Genomic DNA, 23,638 nt, shown 5'->3' on the forward strand with positions numbered 1-23,638 from the left:
GGCTCAAGACTCATCTTACAGGTTATCTGAGATCTGCCTTACCTGCTCCCAACCCTCACCTGACCCCCATAGCATGGCCTTGGTGCCTCTCACCTGTGTTCCTGCCTGCACCCTGCTCCCACCAGGACACATCATAGCAGTCCACACTCTGAGCTGCTTTCAAATCCCCTTTTACCAGTCTGGACCCACCCTTACTCCCCTACAGACACACACACAGATTGTGAAGTGTTTAAGGACAAGGACAGACATTTGTTCCCACTTGTTTCCCCAGCACAGCACATAGTAGATCCAATAAACAGCTTTCTCCCATGACCCCCTCACACATGGATCAGCCATGGGACTTGGGGTTGGGGGGTAGGCATTTCCCTTCCAGGAGTCAACAGTGGGGCAGGCAGGATTGAGAGTAGCTTAGCTCAGCCCAGATATCTCAGCACATCCACACATCCGACCACATGACCCAGGAATTCCCCAAGACTGCTGGTGGCAGAGTCCCTGACCAACACGGATTCCCTGTCAGGCACTCTCGCTCTCCCACCAACCAGACCTCCTTTAAGGAATTTGAGATCTGAGTTTTAGCAGCTTAGATCATTTCCGAGTCACATGCTGTTCTGGCTGTGTCTTCCTTGCCTGCCTGCTGTGATCTTTGGTCACCCATGGTTCCTCACCTAGATGGGAATTCAGATTGTAGTCAAAGGAAGCTGGAGCAGGGGTGAGAAAGTCCAAGAAGAGGTTGCAGATGACTCCCCTCCGACCATGGCCAGATAGCTGGTAATGGAGTGGGCCCAATCACATGTAGGTGTTTTTAGTTTCATCTTTGGATTCCATCGCACATCCATTCCTTCAGTTCATAAGCATCTATGGAGCACCTTTTGGGTGACTCACAGCACACTGGGTGTTGTGTGCTGGAAAAAATTACAGGAGTATAGCTAGATTTAGCCTTAAAATAAGTATTAGGCTCATCTGTGTAATTCTTTCATCTTATGAAGAAATGTTGATTCAGCTGGCCAATTGCCCCTTGTCCTTCAGGTCTCAACTTAAAAAGCCCTGGCTTTAGGAACCTACCCCTGACCAGCCTCCTCCCACCTGGGATATATATCTTAAAGGTAATCTGAGCTGGGTGCAGTGGCTCATGCCTGTAATCCCAACACTTTGGGAGGCCAAGGCGGGCAGATCACTTGAGGTCAGGAGTTTGAGACCAGCCTGACCAACGTGGAGAAACTCCGTCTCTACTAAAATTACAAAATTAGCCAGGCATGGTGGCACATGCCTGTAATCCCAGCTACTCAGGAGGCTGAGGCAGAAGAATCACTTTAACCCAGGAGGCGGAGGTTGCGGCAAACTGAGATCATATCATAGCACTCCAGCCTGGGCAACAAAAGCAAAACTCCATCTCAAAAAAAAAAAAAAAAAAAAAAGGCAATCTGTTCTTCATCCATCATAGACCCTTCTCCCTCTGTACAGGATTTACTTGTTTATTTCTCACTAGAGTCAGAACACTCCAAAGCCAGGGATCTTGTCACCACTGTATCCTCAGGCTCAGCACCTAGTGGGCACCAGTATTTGTAGAATGAAGTAATCAGTAGAAGGCCACAGAACTGGTTAGTGTCAGAGTCAGGACTCAAACTCAGGTCCCCCAACCCTAGGCCCTGTGCTTGCTCTTATGTTACCCATGCTTCCTTTACAGAATCGTAATCGTCTGGATGAGCCCCCAGGAATAGAAGCAGATTTCAGAGGGGAAAGGAAATAGCAAATCAGGGCAACTATCTCTGGGCCTCATCCTATTTGCACAGATAACCCACAGCAAAAGGGGAGGCTGGTGGAGGGAGGAATGCCAAACCGGCCACCATCTCCTGTGGCCCTCCAAATTTGGGACAGATACATTGGTTTCCTGTGTAAGATGGATCCTCTCCAGTCACAAAGGAGATAAAGAGCTCCATGGAGGGATGGAGACATCCGTAACTCACACTAGAAAAAAAATCAAAGGATCAGTGGAAGTAGAAAAGTGGGCAGCCACTGGGGGTAAGTCCTTCTCCATCCTCAGCATGCCCTGGATACACAGGGGAGGCACTATCCTCCTGAAGGCCTGAGGGGAAGGCTGGCTCCCCAGCATAGCTGGAATCCATCCAGGGCCCTAAACTGGCTGGCAGAAGGGGTTTCCCTCAGGGAAGGGGATCCAGGTCTATTGTCCTTCATTCTCTTCCTTGAGGACCAGGGTCTAAATCCTGCCACGTTTGTTACCAGTTGTGTGGCCTTGGGCAGAATAATACTCATTTCACGGGATTAGGTTATCAAGATGGCCAAAGGGGAAATGTTCCCTCTCCCCCATTTAAAGCAAGAAGGAAAACCTATGGCCATTCTCATTTCACTCTAAATGAGCACTCAGAGCGGAGATTCTGGACCTAGCAACTCCAGGCCTCAAAAACCAAGTCAAACCTCATAACCTACCACCAATGCTCCTGGCACCAAAATCACAAGAAAACCTTGGGTGGAGCAACTATTTTCAGATTTAGGGACGCAGGTTAGATAGCTGGCATATAAAAATTTTAAATAAATACATGTCCCTTTGGGTTCTCTCCACCTCCGGCCAACACATCACAAATAAATTCCACCAGGTGGTTGAGGGAATCTACTCAACCTTAGAAGCCCTCCTTTTTTTTTTTTTTTTTTTTGAGACAGAGCCTCACTTTGTTGCCCAGGCTGGAGTGCAGTGGCACCATCTCAGCTCACTGCAACCTCTGCCTCCTGGGTTCAAGCGATTCTTCTGCCTCAGCCTCCCGAGTAGCTGGGATTACAGGCGCTCACCACCATGCCCGGCTTTTTGTATCTTTAGTGGAGATGGAATTTTGTCATGTTAGCCAGGCTGGTCTTGAACTCCTGGACCTCAGGTGATTTGCCTAAGAAGCCCTCTTTGAGGAAGAAGAAAGAAGTTTCCAGGCCATTGGATTCCAATATCCAAGTAAGGTTAATCTAACTGAAGACAAGTGAACTCGAACCATAGAACACCTTCGCACTAACCCTCCCACTAGGCTGGATTCTGCCTTCGTCCTATCCCAGCTCCCTTTCTCCTTTATGGACTTAATGAAGTGGTCAAGCAATTATAGATTTTTGGCTTGGGACAAGCAAATTACTCAGGATGAAGAAATACTTTGGTGACCTCTGAGCCAACTGAGAACACAGTACAATAAAACAACAGGGCATTAACCAGGACCAAGCGCCACTCAGAGGCAAGTGCAGCTCCAAGGGCCCTCAGAGTAAGGTTCTGGGCCTCAGGCAGCCTCTGCTAGAATCCCCTAGTCCCCATTCCTGGTGGGCGGGGCTCCATTGACACCTTTCCCGGCCACGCCTAGGGGAGGAGGCGGGGCCTGGGACTCCGGAGAGCCAATGTGGACGGCCGTGGTCACGCGCTGCCGTCGAGCAGGCCAATGGGCGCCGGGGGGCGTGTCCAGGGCCTCGGACTCAGGGCGTTTATAACTACTTGGAATGCTGCGCTTTACTACGCGCTCTGGTACTGCTGTGGCTCCCCGTCCGGCTGCGGGACCTGTGCCCCGCGCTTCAGCCCTCCCCGCACAGCCTATTGATTCCCCTACCGCCCTCGCTCACCTCCTGCTCGCCATGGAGTCGCTGGTTTTCGCGCGGCGCTCCGGCCCCACTCCCTCGGCCGCAGAGCTCACCCGGCCGCTGGCGGAAGGGCTGATCAAGTCGCCCAAGCCCCTGATGAAGAAGCAGGCGGTGAAGCGGCACCACCACAAGCACAACCTGCGGCACCGCTACGAGTTCCTGGAGACCCTGGGCAAAGGCACCTACGGGAAGGTGAAGAAGGCGCGGGAGAGCTCGGGGCGCCTGGTGAGTGCGGCTCCCTCTCGCGGCGCGGGGCGGGCTCGGGCTTGGCCGCCGGCGGGGAGCGGAGGAGGGCGGGCGGGGGCTCGCTCGTTGCTCGGCGGAGAGGCCAACGTGATCTTTACCGCGCTGAGCTTGCGTGGCTACCGCGTGGTGTCCCTGGCAAATGTGTCGGTCCGTGATTGCAGGGACAGTGGTCGCAAACTTGCGAACCCCAGCCAGCAACACCACACTGCTGTGATGATTGTCAAATAAAAGGGAGGCTATGGATAGTTGGCGTGGAAAGACGAATCGTGTCGTGTCCTGGGATAAGATTAGTTGAATTTTGCTGGGAACAGACTGTTCAATAGAGTACAATGGGAAGAGGAAGTAGAAGGCACCCCATCTTAATAGGTATTTGGTAAATATGTATGTGGTTGAATGAATGGATGAGGTGTGGAGTTCCCCAACTCCAAGAATCTGGCAGCCCAGCGCACTGGAGCTCTGGCACAGCGGGTAGGTTTTGACATTTAGGTCCTTTCCAGCTCTAAAATTTAGTTGAAGTTTCATTATGATGAGTTTTTGATTTTGGAAAATGTGAAACCACGTCCACTGTACCAGAGACACCTTTCGGTTTGGGGGCCTTTTCAAGAACATGCCCTGTTACTTTGGTGGGAGTGTAGTAGTTTAGCAATCTGTGTGACCCTGGGCAATTTCCTTCATCTCTGTACTTTGTTTCCCCTTTTGCAGAACTGTAGAAAACACAGCCTGTCTCACAAGCTGCTGTGAGGATTGAATAAGATCGAAATGTGAATTTATATTGCTCCTGACACATAGAACTTGCAGTGAGAACTTCTGGAAGGCCAGCCCAGAAAGGATGGCAAATTTGTCAAAAGTTAGTTAGCAGTGGTTAACTGGTTCTCAAACTTGAGTTTAAAGTACATAAGAATCACCTGGGATGTTTGTTTAAAATACTTACATTCTCTGGTTCCACACCCGGAGTAGTTTATTCTGAAGGGCTAGGATAGGGCCATATAATGTATATTTTAACCAGCCTTTTAGAGCAGGTGGTTTAGGCATTATTATGTTTTGCCAAATCCAGTTGGGTGCTGGTTGTGAGGGTGTGTGTGTGTGTGTGTGTGTGTGTGTGTATGGTTTGCCCTGTTGGCTACATCAGCAGTTACTTCCCCAGATTGTGTTTGCTTTTGCAGCCAGTAGCTGGTTTGAAATTCAAGAAGTCATTTCATTGGTGAAGGAGAGTGGATGTTGGAGAAAGGGATAGATTATGGCCCCATCAATAGCACCGAGTATGTTTTTCCTGCTATCGCCTGGCACAGTCCCCAGTTGCCTGCTGCCAGGTTACAGCTATTGGGCAATCATGTACTTCCTGGCTTGCCTTTTCTTTCTCTTTCTACAAAGTTTGAAGGCCTGGTGAAGCTCCAGGCTTGAAGCCGTTGGACCCAGGCTTTGTCAGGGGCTTAGCTGGAAAATAACTGCTGGTGGCTTGTGCTTCATGCCTCTTGTGGGTGGGGAGACTGGGTCGTGGGGACTGGAGTGGCTCAGAAACTGAGAAACTGAGATTGAAGTTCAGAGATCCCATCAGGCTCTTGACCCAGGTCACTGTGGGGTGTGTGTGTGGGTGTGTGTGGACATGCGTGAGAGCGAGTAAGAGAGAGATCTCATTTGATTCCAGAATGAGATAAACTAGCTTTCAGTTTTCAAACCTCAGTGGATTTAGACAGGGATTCCAGCTCTTATTACATCAGGAGATACTCCCTGGCCTCATGCCTCTTGCTCTATGTAGGAAGCCAAGATCAGTAGGCATGGGACCTGCTGTGAACCTCCCTGATCCATAGACCACCCAGTTCTGCAGCTGGGAGCTTGCTCAGGGTCTCCTTCCTTCTTGGAGAGCGGCTGCCTGCTGTGCTAATGGTTTCTCAGTTCTGGAGCATTGCCTCTTCCCCACCCCACCCCACCCCTGCCTCTTGACTGTCCTCTGTGAATCGAGAGAGCCCTAGTACCTCAGGATACCTCAGTGGGGGAGAGGGGTGTGGGAGCTTGCCCAAGACCTCCCCCAGAATGAATTGAGATTGTTGGTGGGAGCTAGATTCAGAGGAAAGCCTGCTGGGTGACTTCCATCCCAATTTTCTCTCCACCTTTCTAGCATGCTTCCCGCTCCCAACCTGCCTAGATGGGATTTTCGGGGCCAGATGGGATTGGCAGAGGGGAAGGGCAGGTGGGCGGAACTAATGGAACTAACTAGGAGGGCATCAAAGGAAAAACAAATATTTGCTCTGGCTCTTCAGTACATTCCTGGTATCCAAATGACATTTCCTCCTGGGACTCTCCCAGCTCCCCCAGCCACCCCTCCCCCTAAAGAGAAAAACACGTGCTGGGGTCTCTGAAATGGAGTCCACCAAAGCCTTTGGATGATCTGCATGGAAGTCTTACCTTCAGGGGGCACCATGAGGGGCATGAGTCCAAGTGGATGGTGCTCTGGAGCGAGAGTGCTTCTGTCTTTTTCATGTACTGGAGTGCAGTGCAGGATTTCAAGATGCTTGAAAATGACTGAGTTGGTCTGATTCCTTCACTGACAGATGGAGTAGCTGAGGCCCGCAGAGGGGAAGTGACTTATCCTATAGCTGGTGAGTGGCATGCCTACAACATGGTCTCCTGGATGACCAAGTACTGAGTCCTAGACTGGGAGTTGGCCTTGAGATGAGCCTGGGCTTGCCTCAGTGTGCTTTGTTATTCCAAAAGTTAGCTCCCGCTGCCTTTCCCAGCGCTCCAGGCTGTGCTTCAGGTGGGAAGAGTCACTGGGAACCAACCCCCACCCTCACATATAATGACTGTGTTGAAGGATTGGGGTGGGTGAACTACACTGTATTCCTGGGTTTCAGCTGAGAGTCAAGGCTATGACCATCCAAATCATGGCTCCATTGCTTACCAGCTGTGCAACCTCTCTGTACCTCAGTTTCCTTATCTGTAAAGTGGGGGTGATAATCATTCCTACCTAGTAGGATTCTCTTAGGATTAAGTAAGACAGCATATGTAAAGTGCATAGCACAGTATCTGACACACACAGTGTTGTTATCCCAGCAAAGCTGGCTTTGATGAAGTCCTGCCCTTCCCTTTCCTGGGAAATCCCTGTGTCCTGGAGGTCTGTCCTACCCTAAGAAAGAGTAAGGATTGTGCTGGGCTTCCCTAGGCCAAACCACTTTGCTGCTTTGTTCAAAGTCCTCGTTTCTCTTTCGGCCCCAGCTCCAGAGAAGGACTCCTGCCTGGCTGGCTGCCAAGGGCTTGCTTGGCGGGACACTGCCCTCCCTGCTCCCTCTGCACCTGCCCACTCAGTGGCAGGGAGGGAGGCTGCAGGCCACTCTTGTCCTTGAGCCCCAGCCAAACCACACAAGAAGACTGGGCAGGGAAGCTCTTTGCCCAGCAACCCGGTAGAGGGGGCTGGAGGATGGCAAGGAGGGGGCAGCACAGTATGGGGAGGTGGCTCAGGCTCCCTTTGGAGCCTATTCCTGATCCCTGCCTAGCTCTCTGGCTGGTGTGGTGGGATGGTGAGCCACCCCTTGGCCCATCCCCACTCTGCCCAGTCTGGGCCAGCCCAGCCCAACCTCTCCTCCGTTATCTAAATGGGTCATCCTCCAGCTCCTTGCCCTGCCACCCAGACAGCAGCTGCTCCACTAAAGACCAGAGAGGAATCAGGGATCTTGGCTCCGGCTCCAGGTGATAACTATGACCAGAGATGCCCAGCTTGCACCTTCTCTCCCTCCACCTGGAACCAGCATCTCTGGACCTTCTTTTTCTAAGACCTTTCTACCATCCTCTCCTGAATCCAGATCATTCCTGATCTGAGGAAGGCAGTGTTTACCAATTGAGCCACAGCACCTACCTCACCAGGGTGTTGGTAAAGGAGTGGGCATATTTGTATGTCTGTAAGTGGGATGGGGTGGCTGGGTGATACTGCACAGCCTGGCCTAGGGCAAGATATGGGGCATTCCCTTCTCCAGGGATGGGAGGCAGGCAGGTAATCTCCATGGCTGAGATGGAAGCTTCTTCAGGCACCATCCTTCCATCTTCAATCCTGATTGTGTCTTGATGGGTTGTGGAACCTTGAAAAATTCAGTGCGCCTTTCTGGACTTCAGTGTGTGCTGTTTGCAAACTAGGATGAGGAATTAACCCTGCTGCCTTTTCCAATGTTCAGGACCGCAGGGCAAGAAAACCACTGGGGCAGAATCAATTACGCTCAAGCAGGCTACTGTGGCCATAGTATGGGGCTCCTTACAATAATCCTTGGCTAGCACCTTCCTGGCGTAGTAGCAGGTGGCCCATTTCTGAAGAAGTTCAGCAGAGAATTCTAGAGTTTGGAAGGGTGCGTAGAGATCCTGATGTGCAAATTCGTGAATGTCTCTTTCTGGCCTTTGCTCAAACCTTTCTTTCTGCCTGGAATGCCCTTGTTGCCCCTCCGTAGCCCGCCTCCCTTGGCTTGGCAAACCTCACTCATCCTTCAAAATCTAAAGCAGTTTTCTCCCAGAGGTGGTTTTCCCTGCTCCTCCTATAGGCAAAGGAAGTTCTTTCCAGTGCTCTTGGAGCCTCTCTGCGGGCAGGGACATCAACTGCCACATTCATCACAATAGAATGGAGTTTATTTAATTGTTAGTCCTCCCACTGGACTGTGGGGCTGTCCAATTTTTATCTGAATCCCTAACACCTATCACAGTGCCAGCCAGGCACATAGTAGGCACTCAGCAAATGATTGAAGAATAAATATCCTTTCATTTTTCAGATGAAGACATGTAAACCAGCCAGATAAGTTATTGTCTGGTCAGACTTATTGTCTGGTCAATTGACTTATCTTGAGTTGCATAGCTCGATAGGGACAAATAAGGATTAGATACCTGGGCTCTTGATGCCCTCTCCACTAACCAGATATTCAAGTTTACGTTATTATCATTGAATCTGGTTTTCCTTCCCCTTCTGAGTAGGGTGGCCATATAATGTACTGTCTAAACTTGGATACTTTGGAGAGTAAAAGGGGCAGTATTAGTAATTAGACCAGGACTATCTCAGGCATGTGGCCTTCCTGCCTCTGGGTGATTGGTTCAGCAATTGTTACCCTCTTCCTTGGTTTTAGTCATCTTATTTTTATTTTTATTTTAAGACAGAGTCTCACTCTGTCACCCAGGCTGGAGTGCAGTGGTGCAATCTCAGCTCACTGCAACTTCCGCCCCCCGGGTTCAAGCAATTCTCGTGCCTCAGCCACCGAGTAGTTGAGATTACAGCAATGCATCACCAGGCCCAGCTAATTTTTGTATTTTTAGTAGAGATGGGATTTCACCATATTGGCTAGGCTGGTCTCGAACTTCTGGCCTCAAGTGATTTGCCCGCCTCAGTCTCCCAAAGTGCTGAGATTATAGGCATGAGCCACTGCGCCCAGCCTAATCAACGTATTTTTATTCTAGAGAATATTGCCTGGCTATCTTGCAGATGAGAACAAAGGTCCCAAAAAATTAGTCCTTATAACCAAGTGAACTCTACCCGTGACTAGGAAGAAGGGGAGAAAATCTTATCTGAGCACTGCTCCCATCAGTCAAAGATCATCAGCCCAGTGACTTAACTAGTAAATATTTGTGATTTATGTTCACCAGTAACAACTGTTGGACGCTTTCTGTATGCTGAGCTCTGTCCAGGCCTGAGCGGTTGCTCTACTTTACTTTGACAGGCCAGCCAACAGATAGCTAGAGCCCTCTCCTGTGGGGCCAGGATAGGCTGGAGAGTAGTGGCCCAACCACACCAGGGCAGTGATGCATGGCTCTTCTTGTCTGCCACCTGCTTGGGGACTGATGGAGGCCTGATGACATAACTTGTTTGCTTCCTGAAAAGTGCCAGCCATACTGTGATCTGCTGGGACCTAATATGGATACGTGGTGGGTCCCTAAGCTACCCCCTGATACCAGAGCACAAACTTGCAGGAGGCTGGAACTGTTCAATGAGGATTAACAATTCTGATGTAGAATCATGGGCTTCTGGAGTTGAAAGAGATGGATCTTGGGGTTCAACTTGTGCACCCTCCCCCATGCAGAGACTCCTCTCAGCCCCTCTAAGATGCCTTTCTCCCTTTTTTGGAACCTCATTTATTTTAGGCCTTGTCATCTTTAGAGTTCTGCCCCCAAGCCTGTGATGATTTAGTTCACTATTGTATCTGCGAGTACACAACTGAACATCCAAGATGTGCTTATGTGTACATCTTAAGTTCTGAAATAGTTTTGATTATCTAGATATGGGATTTGTGTTTATATATGATTGATCGTTTTCTCTTTATGGACCTTTATCTCTGAAGAGCTCAAAGAACTTTATCCATTGTTTTATTTTAAACAAAGAATTTTAGTGAGAAAATAACTTGTCCATAAAATCTCCCCTTCAGGGAGAGGAATAAGGGTATGAGGCGAGAGGTGTGTGGGAATTATCCAAGTTGAATCCAGGAAAGAGAGGTGCCTCCTAGTTGAAGGAGGATTCAAGCCCTCTCTACGCCTGCCCCTGGCCCCCTGCCCAATTCCAAGCCCAGGTTTTTGTTTTTGTTTTTGTTTTTTGCTTAGCTCACTAGGGAGAGATGTATGGTTTGGAGCAGAAGGGGGATAGCCCCATCGCATCCCCTGCAGCTGCAGCATGGGCCTCTCCAGCATCTTGGGGAGGAGGCTCCATGGTGACCATCCCTCCCACCTGCCATTGTCCTCCCTGCCTTGCTCAGGGAGGGCCTGAGAGCAGGGCCTCCTCTCTTTCAAAGATGAAGCTAGGGGGGAGGAGCAGGGCGGAGGGCACGCCATCCCTGGCCCGTTGCCGGGGTGACCGAGCCAGGGCATTGTGAGCAGCTTCTCTTACGGGATTAGGGCTGTTCCGCATTCTTGTCCGATGGAGAACACAGGCCGGCAGGGCCTGCTGCCCCTGCAAGCCAGAAGCCATTGTCTGCCTCCAGAGCCCTGTGAAAGGGTGGATTAGAGGCTCCTCCCATCGAGCAGGGGTTTTCTTTTTTCTGTCTCCCTTTGAATCTTGAGGGGAGGCAAACCCTCCTGGGAAATTGAACGAGGAGCTGTTTACCACAGTCTAGGTCTTCAGATTTCTCACAACTTGGCTATCTCCCATAAGAGGAAGACTCGTATTTACCATTTGCGTCGTTGGGCAGCACTTGCCAGGAACTGGCCGGCCCTATGACACCCCACCCCCACCCTGCTCCCGGCCAGCCCCGCAGCCTCTGAGGGCCCCGTGGCATCTCTACAGCTCATTTCATAGACTCAGAGCAGGAAAGCCCCTCAGATCTCTTAGTTCAACCTGTTAGTTTCACAGAAAAAAAAAAAAAAAAACCGAGGCTCTTGAGAAGGGGTGGGACTCGCGCAGGGGGACAGTGACAGACTCCCCAGGCAGCATCTCTCCCCAACTCTGCACCTCAGGCCCTGCTCCCTGGTGTTTTCTGGGGTTTTGTCCAGGAGCTGCTGCTGAGGAGGGTGGGAGCAGAGAGGGACGTAGACCCTGTAGACCCTCGTTGGCTCAGAGCTTTGCTAGCTGCACCTCAGTAGCCCTCTTTCCATTTCCTCCTGCCTCACTCCACCCTTCCGGAGCCCACCACACATACTGCCCAGAAGGCTTAGTCCTCCTGTGGTGTTTTTCTCTTGCTGGACTAGGGTAGCAAGCCCTGAGATAACAAGCAACTGTTGTTTGTTTGTTGTCAGGGGAGGAACATGTCTTGTCTGAACTGAATAGACTGGTGTTTGGGGGCTTTTTTTTTTCTCATAATTTTGGGATCAATTTTTAAAAACGTGGTAAAACATACATAATATAAAAGTTACCATTTTAAGTGTACTGGTAGTGTTAAATTTAACGTTGTTGTAAACCAATCTCCAGAATTCTTTTCATCTTACAAAACCGAACCTATACACATTAAACAACACCTCCCCATTTCCCCTCCCCCAGTTCCTGGTAACCACCGTTCTATTAATACTTTCTATCCCTATGAATTTGCCTATTCCCGGGACCTCATTTAAGTGGGATCATACAATATTGATCCTTTGGTGACTGGCTTATTTCACTTAGCATAATATTTTCAAGGATCATCCATGTTATAGCATGTGTCAGAATTTCATTCCTTTTTGTGGTTGAATAATATTCTATTCCATCCTATGGACATACCACATGTAGTTTATGCCTACATTTCTTTTTTTATTTTTATTTTTTTTTGAGACAGGGTCTCACTCTGTTGCCCAGGCTGGAGTCCAGTGGTGCATTCATGGCTCACTGCAACCTCTGCCTCCTGGGCTCAAGCAATTCTTCTACCTCAGCACGTGCCTATAGCTGGGACTACAGGCGTGTGCCACCATACCTGGCTAGATTTTGTATTTTTTGTACAGACAGGGTTTCACCATGTCGCCCAGGCTGGTTGTGAACTCCTGGCCTTGGCTTCCTAAAGTGCTTGGATTACAGGCTTGAGCTACTGCACCCAGACCTAGCCCTACTTTTCTTGATGGACATTTGGGTTGTTTCCACTTTGTGGCTAGGGACTGATTGCTTATAGCAAGTTACAGTACTGGGGCAGAAAAAGCACCAAACTGAGAATCAGATGGCCAGTAGTGTAATCCAGTTGCGCCAGTTAGTGACCGTATGACTGAGCACATCATCTAGCCTCTCTGGGTCCCAGTTTCTTCGCCTGTAGAGGGTATTGATGATGCTTTTTGTGCCCACCTCCCAAGGTTGTCGTGAGGGCCAATTCATTTACTAATGCACCAAGGAGTTGTTCTGTGCCTACTGTGCATCAGGCAGTGTGCTCAGTGTCAATAATTCAGTGGTGAGCAAAACTGGCTGGTCCTTGCGCATGGTGCAGATTGGCACATTTGCTTTATAATTCATAAAGCATCAGCCTTGCAAATGCAGGTTTTTACCTTCCTTGTCTATCTGTAGACTATGAATAAGGAGGTGACTGGTCCATATTCCTTCCTGCTGCATGGACCATGTACACTCAGCTCAGGTGAGATCTTTTTCTAGAGAAAGTGCTCTCCAGCCTCTCTGCCACCTACCCTGGTGAAGGATGGAGTGGCTTCTCTGGGTGTACTCTGTGGCCTTTATGGCAGCTACAGGCAAACCACCAGGACCAGGGCCCCCAGAGTGTCCTCTGCCAAACCTTTTCCTGCCAAACCTTTCTCCTCATTCTCCTGCCTTCTATTCCCAGGTGGCCATCAAGTCAATCCGGAAGGATAAAATCAAAGATGAGCAAGATCTGATGCACATACGTAGGGAGATTGAGATCATGTCATCACTCAACCACCCTCACATCATTGCCATCCATGAAGGTACAGTAGGCACTTAAAGCTGGAAGTTGGGGGTCTTTGTGTGTGCATGTGTGTGTTCACCTGCGTGTGTACATGTGTCAGAAAAAACAACATAAAGAAGTAAAAAAGATACAGACTCTAGAGGTGGGCAGCAGCTGGATTTGAAACACAGCTGTATGACTTTGCACAGCTCATTGAATTTAGTCTCTGGGCCTCAGTTCCTCATTTATAAAATGGGGTAATCCCATCTACATCACAGTGTGGTTGCAAAGATCAAATTGTTTATGTCATTGAATGCTCCACTCATGGGAAGTACTCAAGGAATTGCAGGGTTTTTTGTTGTTATTATTCGGTTTTCCCTACTTGAACACTACCTTCCCAACCCAATGAGCTCCTTAGCAATCTGGGGGAGGCTGAAAGATACCTAGACCTACACCTGTCCCAGATGTGTGGGTGCTATTCTTCATGCGTCCCAAGAGCCAGACCTCCTAGAGTCTGACCTGGGCTCTGAATCATTCCTGCCACAGGGCTGGCTCCTACCGCTACTTGTCTTTCTTGGCCTCCTCTTCTCTGACATCAGTGCTGATTTCACCTCTCCAGCTGCCCTCCTCCCCGTGACCCAGACAACAAAGTGAGCAAGAGAGGGTGACGAAGGAAAGATGGGGAGCCCTCTCCTACACATACCTGTCTGCGTTGAGCCTTTACATAATATCAGTTAGATGGGAAGCGAGGGATAGCAACAGGAGGGAAGAAAGGGAGCCTGTAGCTCTGCCCTTTGTCTGTCTATTCCTGGTGGGGGAAAAATAGAGCAGTGTCTGCTCTTGGGTCATGGTCATAGAAAGATTAAGGGTAGAGCCACTAACATGGCCCTGTGGCTTGAGCCTGTTCCATGTAGAGCCAGGCAAGTGGCTGAGAAGGTTAATTGTATCTCTGTGTGCTTCCCTCAGGGAAGAGTGGGGAGATGACAAAGTATTGGTTAAGCCAGGCTGAGTGTGGTGATTGGGGTGTGTGTGTGTGTGTGTGTGTGTGTGTGTGTGTGTGTGTAATCTGCCTTACACCCATATCTCCAGGTAGGCTGAGTGTGGTGATTGGTGTGTATGCATGTGCGTGTGTGTGCGTGTGTGTGTGAATTCTGCCTTATATCTCCAGCTGGATCTGGGAACTGAGCGCTGCAGCTCAGGATATGACTTCTCTGGCACCTTCAGATTCAACAGACATAAGAACATCATAGTTACTGTGTGACTGGAGGGGGTCCCCCAAATTCATCCCCTTCCTGCTATAGGCTTCAAGGGATGTGAGGTAGTGGGTGTGCCTCAGTCCTGGGAACTGACCTCTAACCTAGCTGTTCTCCAAAATGTGCCCTGGCTGGCTTTTGACTCCCAATTTTATGGCACAAAGGTTGCATGCATCCTTGCAGAGATGATGAGAGCCTTAGGGGTAGAGTCTCAGCCAGGCATCCCCAGGAGGCTGGGCCTCCACAGATAAGGGCCATTTACTCCTGTCCCCCTGGAAAAAAGGACAGTCCTCCTGGCCATGTATCCAATTCCCTGGAAGCTGGGACTCCTCTAGGGAGACGCCTCTTCACTTCACTCCTTCTCAGAGCCTAGACAACATTAGCTCTGGCACAGACCAAGCAAGCCAAACTCATAGGACCCGTTTGACACAAAGATGCAGTGTCATGGACATACATGTTCTAACACACACCAGGCAGAAGGGCCAGTTTGGTGAACCAGCCACTCCCTACCTAGTCTTCAAGTGGCAAGAGGGCCACTCCTACCCAGAGAGATGAGCCAGCTGGGTTGGGGTGGCTGCCAGGAACCCAGCCAGTCAATTAATTACCAAATATGTATTGATTGCTTCTGTGTAGAAGGCCTTATGCATGAGGCCCTGCCCTGGATCCTCTGGATGGAAGTCAGAGATGGTGATGAATATCTCAGCTCTCCGTGGTGCTTTATAGTTCATGATCCACTTTAATATACTTGTATTCCCTCTTCTGATCCTCAAGACAGACATTATTATTGGCCTTATTTTTCGAATGTATGCATGAGGACATTGATTATAAATATAACTGTGGCCGGGTGCGGTGGCTCACGCCTGTAATCCCAGCACTTTGGGAGGCCAAGGTGAGCAGATCATGCAGTCTGGGGTTCAAGACCAGCCTGGCCAACATGGAAAAACCCTGTCTCTACTAAAAGTACAAAAATTAGCCGGGCATGGTGGCAGACACCTTTAATCCCCACTACTCGAGAGGCTGAGGCAGGAGAATCGCTTGAACCTGGGAGGTGGAGGTTGCAGTGAGCTGAGACCACGCCACTGCACTCCAGCCTAGATGACAGAGCGAGACTCCGTCTCAATAAATAAATAAATAAATAAATAACCAACCGTAGGTACCATTTATTGAGTGCTTGTTTATGTGTCAGACCTATACCAGCTTGCTCAGCCAGCCCTGGAACTGCTGCTGACTTTTTGTGTTTCTCACCCCAGCCCTGTGAGGTTGCCTTATTATCCTGCTTTTCAAATGAGGAAACTGAGGCACAGTGGTTTAATGACTTGTCCAAGATCACCCAGCAGACCTGCATTCTTACTCATGTATCTAGAAGAGATTTGCCCAAGGCCACAAGGTGAAAAAGTACCAGGTTCTTGAACCAAGGAGCCCGGCTTTTCATTCCCATCTAGTGACGTCTCTGCCTTCCTGAAAGGGCCGGGTAATTTTTCAGAATTCCCAAAAGCCTGAACTTCCAAGGAGGCAGAGGGTGAGCCAGTGTCTTTGGCCTTAACTCATGGCTCCTGGAAGATGCTGAGAACTTCCAAGGCCCTTCTTCTGCCCTTATTTGCCACCGTATAGCCCCAATAGCAGATATCCCTGGAGTGGGTCCTGTCTGGTTTGGGGCCCGGGGTGGGGGAGGAGTGAGTCACCCCCAGTGGAGAGCAGTGCACTCTGGGAGGGCCTGACTTTCCTTTCTTTACTCTGCCCAGTGTTTGAGAACAGCAGCAAGATTGTGATCGTCATGGAGTATGCCAGCCGGGGCGACCTTTATGACTACATCAGTGAGCGGCAGCAGCTCAGTGAGCGCGAGGCTAGGCATTTCTTCAGGCAGATCGTCTCTGCCGTGCACTATTGCCATCAGGTGAGCACCTACCTGCTCCAGCCGTGTTCTCAGGGGCTGGTCGCTGGGGCTCTGGGGCTGTTTTGGACCAGAGAGGTTCCATGACTTATCCAGGATCACACAGGGAGACAGAAACAGAGGCAAAACTAGATTCTGGACTCTCAGAGAAATGTTGGTGTCTCTAACTTTGAGTCCCTTACCCGGGGATAAAAGGGCCTGTGATTTCTTGCGGCCCACACCAATAAAGATGGGCATTCCCAGCCTACCTGTGCTCAAACCCACTTGGCTCCCTTTGTGTTTACCTCAGTCTCCAGACTAGGCCCCTCATCACCTTCCCTTCCCTGGTGACCTTCCCCTGACTGCCCCCTGCTTCTTTCAGAACAGAGTTGTCCACCGAGATCTCAAGCTGGAGAATATCCTCTTGGATGCCAATGGGAATATCAAGGTGAGTCCCACTTCTTATTTCTGGAAGCCTCCCTGCCCACCCCAGCTTTTCTGCACTGTCCCTAGCCAAGTAGCTCTAAGCTCTTGGTGGATTCCTGAAGGAGCTGAGCAAGGCTGACCTTCATTGGTACTGGTAGGGACCTCAGCCGTCATCCATTCCAACACCTCATTGTGTGGATGGAGAGCTGGGGCCTCAGCTGAGAGGTGCTTTGCACAAGATCACACAACTAGTGTGTGGCTGAACCTGGACTAGAACCAAGATCTTCTGACTCCCAGATCAGTGCTCCTTTGATGTCATAAGGGTGACAGGAGTCTAGATCTAAGGTCAGGTTTTTTTTTTTTTTTTTTTTTTGAGACGGAGTCTCACTCTGTCGCCCGGGCTGGAGTATAGTGGCCGGATCTCAGCTTACTGCAAGCTCCGCCTCCTGGGTTTACGCCAGTTCTCCTGCCTCAGCCTCCCGAGTAGCTGGGACTACAGGCGCCCACCACTTCGCCCGGCTAGTTTTTTGTATTTTTTAGTAGAGACGGGGTTTCACCGTGTTAGCCAGGATGGTCTCGATCTCCTGACCTCGTGATCCGCCCGTCTCGGCCTCCCAAAGTGCTGGGATTACAGGCTTGAGCCACTGCGCCCGGCCTCCTTAAGGTCAGGTTTAATACAACCTTGGGATGGGCCCGGCCTGAGTTCTTCTCCCTGCCCATGTGTGTACACACTTGCATACACACACACATGCACGCTTTCATCTGCTACAATTAGCCAGGTGCAGTGGCTCACGCCTGTAATCCCAGCACTTTGGGAGGCCGAGGTGGGTGGATCACGAGGTCAGGAGATCGAGACCATCCTGGCTAACACGATGAAACTCCGTCTCTAGTAAAAATACAAAAAATTAGCCAGGTGTGGTGTCGGGCACCTGTAGTCCCAGCTACTCGGGAGGCTGAGAGGCAGCAGAATGGCGTGAACCTGGGAAGTGGAGCTTGCAATGAGCCGAGATCGCGCCACTGCACTCCAGCCTGGACGACAAAGCGAGACTCCATCTCAAAAAAAAAAAAAAAAAAAAATGCTACAATTAGGTAGCCCTTTGGAAACTTCCCACAGATGAAGGACTCCAGCTCCAGCTTCCTGCTTTCTGCAGCTGCTGGATTTCCATGCTTAAGTAGTTAAATTCAGGCATGGAAAAGTTCATGTTGATGGGATAAACTGAGATCTCAGGGCTGGAGGAAGGACATGGCACTGGGGAGGTTGGCCCCTGCAGGCACCTGGGAAGGTGACGCTGCACTCTGACCCTCTTCAGAATCTTCCTGAACCCAGGCCATAGTCTCTTCCAGTGGCTCCTGACCTGTACCATAAGGTGCCCTGGTACTGAGTTCATTCCCTCTTACCAGTCAATTCCCGGAGCAGGTGGGGCAGTCTTTGATGCTGATCAGAAGGGAGGGAAGCCACAGCCAGTAAACCCACATAATCAGTCACAAACATGGACAGGCATGAACTTTTCTATCTCTACCAATCATGTGCTTCATTATGGGCTTCAACTGGCAACTGCTTGATAAGAGGCCAATAAAACCATAAACAAAGGAGCCAGGGTTTCATAAACAGCCCCTCCCCACCCTGAACACACATAACCCTCTGATGGGGTGAAGAGGTGGGGAGCACGAGGGCATGGCCTCAGCCTCTTACTGAGGATAGGTGAGAAAAGGTGTCTCTGGGGAACGAGACGATGGGGTCGGGTTCTCAAGCCCTCAATATCAGATGGTTCAGGGAATCCTGGGCTGTAACCACAGCCCTGACGTTTGTTCTGCCCTCATTATTGCTTCTGAGCTATATTGGGCTGACCCCAGGTTTCTGCCACCAAGTTCTTGCCCAGGTGTGCACACAAGAATAAGCCCTTTGCTAGGAAGGGCAGCTCAAGTCTTATGTGGTTCACTGGTTATAGGACTTGCTTGTTCCTGAGGGCCATGACATTATCACAAGATGCTGGCTTTCCCCTTCCATCTGGCTGACCCTCCTTTCCATCACTAAACATCCTTAGAACCTCATGCAGGCTCTCAGCTGGGCTAGCAGCTGCAGGAGAGGTGGGGGCAGGGAGGTCAGCATGGGAGTATACAGTCTGTCTGGAAGGCAGATCTAATGAGCAGGGCTGCTCCAGGGAGGCACTGGAAACTCTAGGCTTCTAGAAGAAGGAAATGGAAGACTTTCCAAGGGATATGGGCATGAGAGAGCATCTCTGTAGTGGAATGCCACGTGAGCAAAGCGGTCTGGGGAGCAGTGAGGATCCTGAAGCCCCCACATACCTCTGCCTAGATGCTCCTTATTGACATAGCTCCTCAGGGTTCGTTTTTCCAGGGCCTGAGCTATGCTGACAGTGCTCAGTGTGGGGTAGGGATCATGGGGACCCTTTCCTTCTGCTGGAGCCTGGGTTTCCCCAGGGTCTGAAGAGGGATAGGCCAAGAGCTACAGAAAAACCCAGGCCTTGACATGACCTGTGCCTGTGTTTGATTCAATCCTGCAGATTGCTGACTTCGGCCTCTCCAACCTCTACCATCAAGGCAAGTTCCTGCAGACATTCTGTGGGAGCCCCCTCTATGCCTCGCCGGAGATTGTCAATGGGAAGCCCTACACAGGCCCAGAGGTAAGTGACCACCCTCCCCTGCCAGCCTGCCTCGGGTGTTTACTATGACTTTAGATCCTGGGAGATTGATGGGCTAGTTTTCTCGTTATTCACCTTTTCAGAGCACAAAACTCAAGCCTCCCAAAAAGTAGTAACTTGCCAGGTGTCTAGCCACGAGTGGCAAAACTAGAACTAGGCCGGGCGCAGTGGCTCACACCTGTAATCCCAGCACTTTGGGAGGTCCACAAGTGGACCATTTGAGGTTGGGAGTTCAAGACTAGCCTGGCCAATGTGGTGAAACCCCGTCTTTACTAAAAAAAATACAAAAGTAATGGGGCTTTATGGCATACACCTGTAATCCCAGTTACTTGGGAGGCTGAGGCAGGAGAATCACTTGAACCTGGGAGGCAGAGTTTGCAGTGAGCCGAGATCATGCCACTGCACTCCAATCTGGGCAACAGAGCAAGACTCCATCTCAAAAAAAATGAAAAAGAAAACAAAACAAAAAAACCCTAGAACTAGAACTTAGGTCTCCTGACTCCTAGGTTAGTTCTTTGCCTCGCTCATCTTCCTCGTTCCTGTTACCTTTCCCGGCACCCGGTCCAGCCTCCCAAGAGTGACGTAGAGATGATATCTGTCACAACCACCCCTTCCCCAGCCCAGAAGAGATGACCTGGCTATAGCTCTTGTGCTTGTGGCTGTCCCTCCCAGGGAAAGCGATTGACAACATCTCAGCCCCCTTCTGCAGCATCCCCCTCTTGGCCCCTACGTAGGAGAGGTGGGTCGTCCTCAGGTGTGCTGGCCTCTGAGTTCTCCAGCATGTACCATTTTCTCATCTGGTATGGACATCCCTGCTGACCTCCCCTGTCTCTCTCAGGTGGACAGCTGGTCCCTGGGTGTTCTCCTCTACATCCTGGTGCATGGCACCATGCCCTTTGACGGGCATGACCATAAGATGCTGGTGAAACAGATCAGCAACGGGGCCTACCGGGAGCCACCTAAACCCTCTGGTGAGTGAGAGGGGTGGGTGTTCTTATCCAGGCCTGGGGTGTCCTTCACTCATTCCTAAGGCAAGAACTACACAGTGGCACTAAAGTCAAAAGGGCAACAGTCCATCATGGCCCATGGTAGGTTAGGGGACCGTCCACCATATGTCCAATGTCGAGACCTCTGGGGAAGGAGGGGATCGCTCTTTCTTCTCATAGGGGCATGCTTGATTATATTTGGGAAGTGGTTCCTAAGCTCTCACTTAGATCTCCTTTGCTACAGTTGTCTCATTTCCTATTGCTTTTGTTCTCGTCCTCAGAAACCTTTTTGTCCTTGACTATGACTTAGAAGGCAGGAAGAAGGGTTTGAGAGCCCCAGTTTACCCTGAACACAGTCTCTACCCTCAGAGGGTTGAATTTCAATGGAGAGAGAGGGGATAGACACCAACATACACACAAGGGCTCATGAAGGGGTCACAGTCCTGAGGGGTCAGAGGACAGAGAAGCAGCTGGAAGAGTCAGTCCAGGAACTGTGGACTGGGGAGCTGTCCTGGGCCAAGGCATGTACAAAGCCATAGGCTGGAAGGGACGCATCCAACCCAGGAGTAAGCAGTGTCTTAGCTCAAAAGGGGATGAGCTGGGGACAGGAAGTGCCTATTCTGGGAGCTGCCAAACTGAAGCACCTGCCTTTTGTCTTCCAGATGCCTGTGGCCTGATCCGGTGGCTGTTGATGGTGAACCCCACCCGCCGGGCCACCCTGGAGGATGTGGCCAGTCACTGGTGGGTCAACTGGGGCTACGCCTCCCGTGTGGGAGAGCAGGAGGCTCTGCACGAGGGTGGGCACCCTGGCAGTGACTGTGCCCGGGCCTCCATGGCTGACTGGCTCCGGCGTTCCTCCCGCCCCCTCCTGGAGAATGGGGCCAAGGTGTGCAGCTTCTTCAAGCAGCATGCGCCTGGTGGGGGAAGCACCACCTCTGGCCTGGAGCGCCAGCATTCACTCAAGAAGTCCCGCAAGGAGAATGACATGGCCCAGTCTCTCCACGGTGACCCGGCTGATGACACTGCCCCTCGCCCTGGCAAGAGCAACCTCAAGCTGCCAAAGGGCATTCTCAAGAAGAAGGTGTCAGCCTCTGCAGAGGGGGCACAGGGGGACCTTCAGGAGCTCAGCCCAATCCCTGCGAGCCCAGGGCAGGCTGCCCCCCTGCTCCCCAAGAAGGGCATCCTCAAGAAGCCCCGACAGCGCGAGTCTGGCTACTACTCCTCTCCCGAGCCCAGTGAATCTGGGGAGCTCTTGGACGCAGGCGACGTGTTTGTGAGTGGGGATGCCAAGGAGCAGAAGCCCCCGCAAGCCTCAGGGCTGCTCCTCCATCGCAAAGGTATCCTCAAACTCAACGGCAAGTTCTCCCGGGCAGCCTTGGAGCTCGCAACCCCCACCACCTTCGGCTCCTTGGATGAACTCGCCCCACCTCACCCCCTGGCCCGGGCCAGCCGACCCTCAGGGGCTGTGAGCGAGGACAGCATCCTGTCCTCTGAGTCCTTTGAACAGCTGGACTTGCCTGAACGGCTCCCAGAGCCCCCACTGCGGGGCTGTGTGTCTGTGGACAACCTCATGGGGCTTGAGGAGCCCCCCTCTGAGGGCCCTGGAAGCTGCCTGAGGCGCTGGCGGCAGGATCCTTTGGGGGACAGCTGCTTTTCCCTGACGGACTGCCAGGAGGTGACAGCGACCTACCGACAGGCACTGAGGGTCTGCTCAAAACTCACCTGAGTGGGGTAGGCATTGCCCCAGCCTGGGCAGGCTGTCAGATGCAGCTGGCTGCACCCCAAGGGGAGATGCCTTCTACCCCACCTCCCAGGACCTGCATCCCCACTCAGAAGGCTGAGACAGTTTGCAGTGGAGCCCTGGGCAGGGCTGGATGTGAGAAGCAGGCAAATGAAGTGCGTCAAGGGTTCAGTGTCTGTCTTCAGCCCTGCTGAACCAAGAGGATAATAGAGAAAGAGAGGGGAACGGGAAGGCCCGCAACAGAGTCCACATTGCCCGTTTCTTGTGCATGACAGAGTCCAGGTTGCCTGTTTCTTGTGCACGTGGTGGGGCTGCAGAGACCTGGAAAGTGAACTCTCCCAGGGCCCATCTCCTGCATCCCATGAATACTCTGTACACATGGTGCCTTCTAAGGACAGCTCCTTCCCTACTCATTCCCTGCCAAGTGGGGTCAGACCTCTTTACACACACTTTCCTGTTCCTACCAACCACCAGAACTGGATGGTGGCATCCCTAATGTGCCTGAGGCATCCTGGGAATGGTCTGAAGTAACCTTCCTTATTTTTATATTTATTTATTTATTTTTTTTTTTGAGACAGAGTTTCACTCTTGTTGCCCAGGTTGGAGTGCGATGGCGTGATCTTAGCTCACCTCAACCTCCGCCTCCCGGGTTCAAGCGATTCTCCTGCCTCAGCCTCCCTAGTAGCTGGGATTACAGGCACCCGCCACCACGCCTGGCTAATTTTCTATTTTTAGTAGAGATGGGGTTTCTCCATGTTGGTCAGGCTGGTCTCAAACTCCCGACCTCAGGTGATTCACCCGCCTCGGCCTCCCAAAGTGCTGGGATTACAGGTGTGATCCACCATGCCCGACCTAACCCTTCTTATTTAGCCTAGGAGTAAGAGAACACAATCTCTGTTTCTTCAGTGGTTCTCTTCCCTTTTTCATCCTCCAAACCTGGCCTGAGCCTCCTGTAGTTGCTGCTGTGAATCTGAAAGACTTGAAAAGCCTCCGCCTGCTGTGTGAACTTCATCTCAAGGGGTCCAGGCTCCTCTGGACTCCACCTTGGACCTCAGAGACTCAGAACTTCTGCCTCTAAGCTGCTCTAAAGTCCAGACTATGGATGTGTTCTCTGGGCCTTCAGGACTCTAGAATGTCCGTATTTATTTTTTATGTTCTCAGCTTTGTGTTTTAGGAAAAGTGAATCTTGCTGTTTTCAATAATGTGAATTCTATGTTCTGGGAAAATCCACTATGACATCTAAGTTTTGTGTACAGAGAGATATTTTTGCAATGATTTCCACCTCCTCCCATGCCCCCTCCACACCCCACTCCACACTCTTGAGTCTCTCTACCTAATGGTCTCTACCTAATGGACCTTGTGGCCAAAAAGTACCATTAAAACCAGAAAGGTGATTGGAAGCAGGCCCTGCTGTTCTCTTTGGTGATTGAGGTGGGGAGGGATGGTGCTGAGCAGGTTTTTAAGCCTTCTCCTAATACTTGTTCCCCTAGGCTGCCAGGGATGGGAAATAGAAAAACTGCCGAATCAAAACAAACGTGAGCTCAGTAGCTCTACCCTGACCCTAAGCACACAGGTGGGAAG

The 23,638-nt window shown here is 51.0% G+C and overlaps 1 protein-coding gene across 1 annotated transcript; it reads left to right on the forward strand.

Moving 5' to 3' along the window:
* Window positions 1–3,449: 3,449 nt before the first annotated feature.
* Window positions 3,450–23,457, forward strand: NUAK2 (NUAK family kinase 2). The gene is made up of 7 exons (XM_010362458.2): window positions 3,450–3,843; window positions 13,038–13,158; window positions 16,114–16,265; window positions 16,624–16,689; window positions 19,193–19,312; window positions 20,169–20,301; window positions 20,979–23,457. Exons 1-7 carry the CDS (start codon window positions 3,481–3,483, stop codon window positions 22,040–22,042), a joined length of 2,019 nt encoding a protein of 672 aa, XP_010360760.1. The 5' UTR covers window positions 3,450–3,480; the 3' UTR covers window positions 22,043–23,457.
* Window positions 23,458–23,638: the final 181 nt, after the last annotated feature.

Source organism: Rhinopithecus roxellana, chromosome 8 (genome assembly GCF_007565055.1).
Source record: "Rhinopithecus roxellana isolate Shanxi Qingling chromosome 8, ASM756505v1, whole genome shotgun sequence".
Taxonomy (NCBI): Eukaryota; Metazoa; Chordata; class Mammalia; order Primates; family Cercopithecidae; genus Rhinopithecus; species Rhinopithecus roxellana.

Coding starts and splice junctions, on each gene's coding strand:
- NUAK2 (XM_010362458.2), top strand. CDS start 3,481: ATGCTGCGCTTTACTACGCGCTCTGGTACTGCTGTGGCTCCCCGTCCG. Junction 16,266..16,623: donor CCGTGCACTATTGCCATCAG/GTGAGCACCTAC, acceptor TGCTTCTTTCAG/AACAGAGTTGTCCACCGAGA. Junction 20,302..20,978: donor GGAGCCACCTAAACCCTCTG/GTGAGTGAGAGG, acceptor TTTGTCTTCCAG/ATGCCTGTGGCCTGATCCGG.